The 4663-nt window shown below is 33.9% G+C and overlaps 1 protein-coding gene across 1 annotated transcript in view; it reads right to left on the reverse strand.

The window, feature by feature from the left end:
• Nucleotides 1–867: 867 nt before the first annotated feature.
• LOC112095341 overlaps nucleotides 868–4663 on the reverse strand; it is an 11279-nt gene continuing 7483 nt past the window's right edge. Inside the window, exon 2 of the mRNA XM_024177126.1 lies at nucleotides 868–910. Within this exon, the coding sequence (XP_024032894.1) occupies nucleotides 868–910 (43 nt within the window). The remainder of the gene's footprint in view (nucleotides 911–4663) is intronic.

Below are 4663 nucleotides of genomic sequence, written 5' to 3' on the forward strand. Positions count from 1 at the left end.
AAAGAACTCAATTGCTTTTGTATTGGCACTAGCATTATCTAATGTTATAGCCATTACTTTATCTCTTAATCTAAATTCATCAATTACATTTAAAATGATATTATATATTAAATCCGCACTATGTGATCCTAGAACACATTTAAAACCTAATATTCTCTTATCTAAATCAAATCTTTTAAAGTAATGTCCGATTATACCTAAATAATCTTTATTGGCAACGGCAAACCAAATATCTGCCGTTAACGCAACGCACCCGCTAGTTGAGTGTAAGAGGTTTATTAATGCTTCTTTTTCTTTTTTAAATAATTTTAATAAATCTTTTCTAAGAGTAGTTTTTGACGTAAATTGTGCATTAGGATTATGTACAACCTTAATATATCGTTGCCAATTAGGATGCTCTACACAACTAAGTGGTTGATCTAAAGCAGCTATCATTCGGGCAACTTCCATACGATCTACTTGCGGATCGTATTTCTAAGTGGTTAGACCACCGGTTGCGCGATCAAAAGATAATTGTGTTTGGCGGAGGTCGGGTCCGCTGGATTGGCTAAGCTTTTGAAGACACTTTTCAGAGTGTCTTTTCAAGTGTGTGGTGCCGTGAATAGTGTCACCTTTTAATTTAGATAAACAATATTTACACTGAGCTATATGTTTAGTTTCATTTTTGATCTCATCAATTATGTCGAAGTGATCCCAAACTGTCGAGGTGCGCTTGGATTTCCTCCTAGAGGTTGCAACACTTACAGACGCAGTTGCACTGGCACTCGTCGTTTCTCCACGCCCGCCACCATTGCGACCACAACCTCCAGTACGTTCACCAGGGCTCAGATTAGTAGATTCTTGCGTAACAAATTCATTAGTGAGAAATTATTCTTCTTCCACGTTGTGTTGAGCATCAACAGGAATACCACTATAACCAAAAGGATCCATTATAAAAAAAATAATAGCGATTTGAGAGAGAGATAGAGCTTTAGGATAATGTGATAGTTTTTGATAAAATTGTAATAGAGATTTGAAAGATTGGGAGAGATTGAGAGAAATTGAGAGAGAATGAGAGAAATTGAGAGGGATTGAGAGAGTTTGAGTGAGAAAAATGTGTAAGGAATGGGGGTATTTACAAGGAAATTTTTAGGTTAAAAAATTGATTTTTTTCAAAAAATTAGGGCAAAACGGCTAGTTTAGGGTTTGGGTTCGAGCGGGTTCGGACAAAAACTAGCCGTTGGACGGGTTTCGGGCATCTCGGGTATTCGAGTAAAATTTGGGTTTTCGGGCAAAATTCAGATCGGGCAGCCCAACGGTCATTTTTCTGACCGTTTTTTCAAAATTTTAGGTTCGGGCAGGTCGGGCATTCGGGCAAATCGGGTTTGGCCGGAAAAATTAAAAAAAAAACTATGGCGGGGGGCGGGCGGAGGCAACCACCACACACACGACAGCGAGCTCCCGCGTGGTCTCAAAACTTGGGCTGCCTGAGCCCAAGCCCGAAAATACACCTTGAACGGGCTGGCATATGCGCCTGCCCGCCCGAGCCCAAAAAAATTCAGGCTTCGGGCGGCCCGCGGGCCCGAAGTTCCAGCACTAATCGAGGGGAGCACATGGGTCCTGAACGGGGTTCGATCGTGGGTGGAACTTCGAGCTGTAAGATTAGAACGGATCAAATAGGTCAGTCGTAGGCCTGTTATTGTTAATTTAGGCCTGACTCGATCTAATCCTAATTTTCAAGCCGAGTTGAGTTAAGATTTTGAGTCCAAAAATTTACTCAGGCTGGCCAAACACCTTTTTTTAAAGATTTATTTTAAAAATACCTTATAAAATTCTGGACCGGTCTTAAGCCTCAGGCGTAAAGCCGGGTTGGGCCGTCCTTCTATCATTTAAGGCCCGTCTGATCTGGCCTGAACGTTCACTTCTAGTAAACCTATGGATGCGAGAGACTCAATCATGTCAAATTGATAAAAAAAAAAATTAGACTAATACTGAAAACCTATGTAATTTTTTGTCACCCTAAAACAGCTAAGAAAGAAGTTTTGACAGTTGTATTACAACAACCAAATCTCTAATTTTAATTTCAAATTTAGAACATGATAAGATTCTTTAGTTTGCATTCCATGGATAAGATCCTTTAATTTGAATTATAATTTTAGATAGGGTAAGATTTTTTTAATTTTAGTTTCAAAATTATCTATTTAAAGATGATTAGTTGTACTTTTATTTTTTAGTTGATTGATTAATAAAATTTCAAAGATTATTATTTCCTTTATTTGTTTTTCGACATTCTTTGAATCAATAAAATACTCACACTCTCATTTTTTTGGTATTCTTCGCGAATCAATAGATTATGAGTTTTATTTTACACTTTCACTACATAACATCTAATTTTTAAAATATAACACCCGTTCTCTTAAATTATGAATTGTTAACAAAAATATATTTTCTATTAGTGTTTGTGTCAAAATTATAGAGCACAATTACTCTTTTACTCATGATTATCAAATTTTTAGTTATCAACAAAATAAATTTTCATTTTTATTTAATACGATAATAAATAAAATAAAACAATTGAACAAAATTTTTCACTTTTCACTTCTAGTTAACTAATCAAAATAAAAATTACTTAGAAAGATAAATTATTAATTTGTAATATTTTTTTAAAAGACGTGTAGGATTATTAAAATATGGTTAATTTCAATAATAACACTCTTAAATAAATGATTATTAATTTTAGCACCACTTTTGTATACTTTCATAACTAATATTGCCATGTCAGCAGTGTGAGATAAAATGACTTCTATGCCACTTAGGTCAAAATTATCATTTAAAAATATCTCAAAAAAACTCTCAACTCTCTCCCGCTCATTCTCTCTCTCTCTACGCCCATTTTCAGCTCTCTCTTTCTTTATGTTTGGCCTCTCTCTCTACTCGGGCTTTCTCTTCCCTACGCCTTCATTCCATCATCACCAATACTCCAATTGTGCACAGATCGAGGTTGGTACACAATTTTTTTTATTTTTCTTTTCTTTTTGTCTTTTTAAATTTATTTTTCAGGAGACTTAGTATATAGAACTTGAAAAAAATGACTGGGTTAAACTTAATGTGATAAGAATTGAAAATATCCTTCGTCAATTTGAGATTTTGGATGGTTTATAACTGATATGTAAACTAATTGTAACGACCAACACGTCAAAGACATAGTTGACCTTGAGAGTCATAATATTATGACTCATAGTGTTATATGTTCAGTTATAATACTATGACCAGTTAGTCATAACAGTATGAGTCATTGTCTATGAGTCAAATTATAACAATATGAGTCAAAATAGCCGATCATAGTATTATGACCGTATGGCAATCATAGTGATATGACCGTCTGGTCATAATATTATGACTAAAATGACCCATAGTATTATGACTGGCATACTATGACTGCCTTATGACCGGCCATTACACAGTGTTATGACTGATCATTTCTAATGACTCGATGACGACTAGGAGTAATTGCATGTTGATTAATAGTTATTGTTTTCTAAATCATTTATGAATGGCTGCTGGATTGAACGTCTTCATCAAATACAAAGGATATTGGGACTGTGCTTCGAGATACGTCGGTTGTGAAATGACGGGGATATTGGTCCCCATCAACACAATTTATATTGGTCTTATAGATTTGGTGAGAAATGTGCTTGTGATTCGGCCACAAGGAAAAAGTTTATCCTTAAGATATGTTATTGGAAAGCTCTTGTGAAGATATCGTCTGACTATGATGTCACATTCTATCAACGACATCTCTTCCTCCAAAGCCTTTCTTTTCTTATAAGATGACAAAAAATGGTAAAAAAAAAATAAATACAAAAAAAAAACAAGAAAAGCAAACAAAGTTGTTAACCAAAGTACTATGACTGGCATACTAAGAGTTTGACCATTAAGCAGTCATAGTACTATGACCGACGGTCATAATTCTATGACCGCCTGATTACGCCCAAACGTGTACAAAAACAAGCGGTCAATTGTAGTACAATTTGAACGGTCGATCCCATGAGGAAGTGTTGAATTGAACAAGAAATGATTAGCAAATAAAAAGCGTTAGGAAAGTAAGCAATCAAACAAAGAAAATGAACGAGTGTTTTTAATGATTTTTTGAACAATTTAAAATGGAAAAAATTCAATAAATAAAAGTGGTAAGGCTTTGAGAATCCTCCATATGCTTTGTTCACCTATTTGGATTTTGATTCATAAATTGACTCAATTGAAAGTTTCACATCCCAAACAATCAATCGGAAAATAAATATTTGAAGAACATATGAATTAAAAATGTATTCGAGTAAATAAAATTCTAACGTTTAGAATTAGGAAACATTATCTTATGAGAATAAAGACTACTCATAAAATAATACCGATCAATATATAATATAATGCAACAATCACATAAAAAGAGCTTGACTAGATTTATATGAGAGTTGACAATAAAATATATTGATAAGAAGAAGAAATATGATAAGAGAAAATTATTTACTCAAATGTATAAAACTTACAAACCATTGGAGAATAAAAAATCCAAATATGTTCACTACACATATAAGATCATCTCTAGCCTCACCTAAATACTCTAGCCTAGCTTGCACATAATTCTCATAAAATTCTAAAAAGAAAGTATGAGAATAAGAACAAGAAA

Source organism: Morus notabilis, unplaced genomic scaffold, assembly GCF_000414095.1.
Source record: "Morus notabilis unplaced genomic scaffold, ASM41409v2 Scaffold184, whole genome shotgun sequence".
Classification (NCBI taxonomy): Eukaryota; Viridiplantae; Streptophyta; class Magnoliopsida; order Rosales; family Moraceae; genus Morus; species Morus notabilis.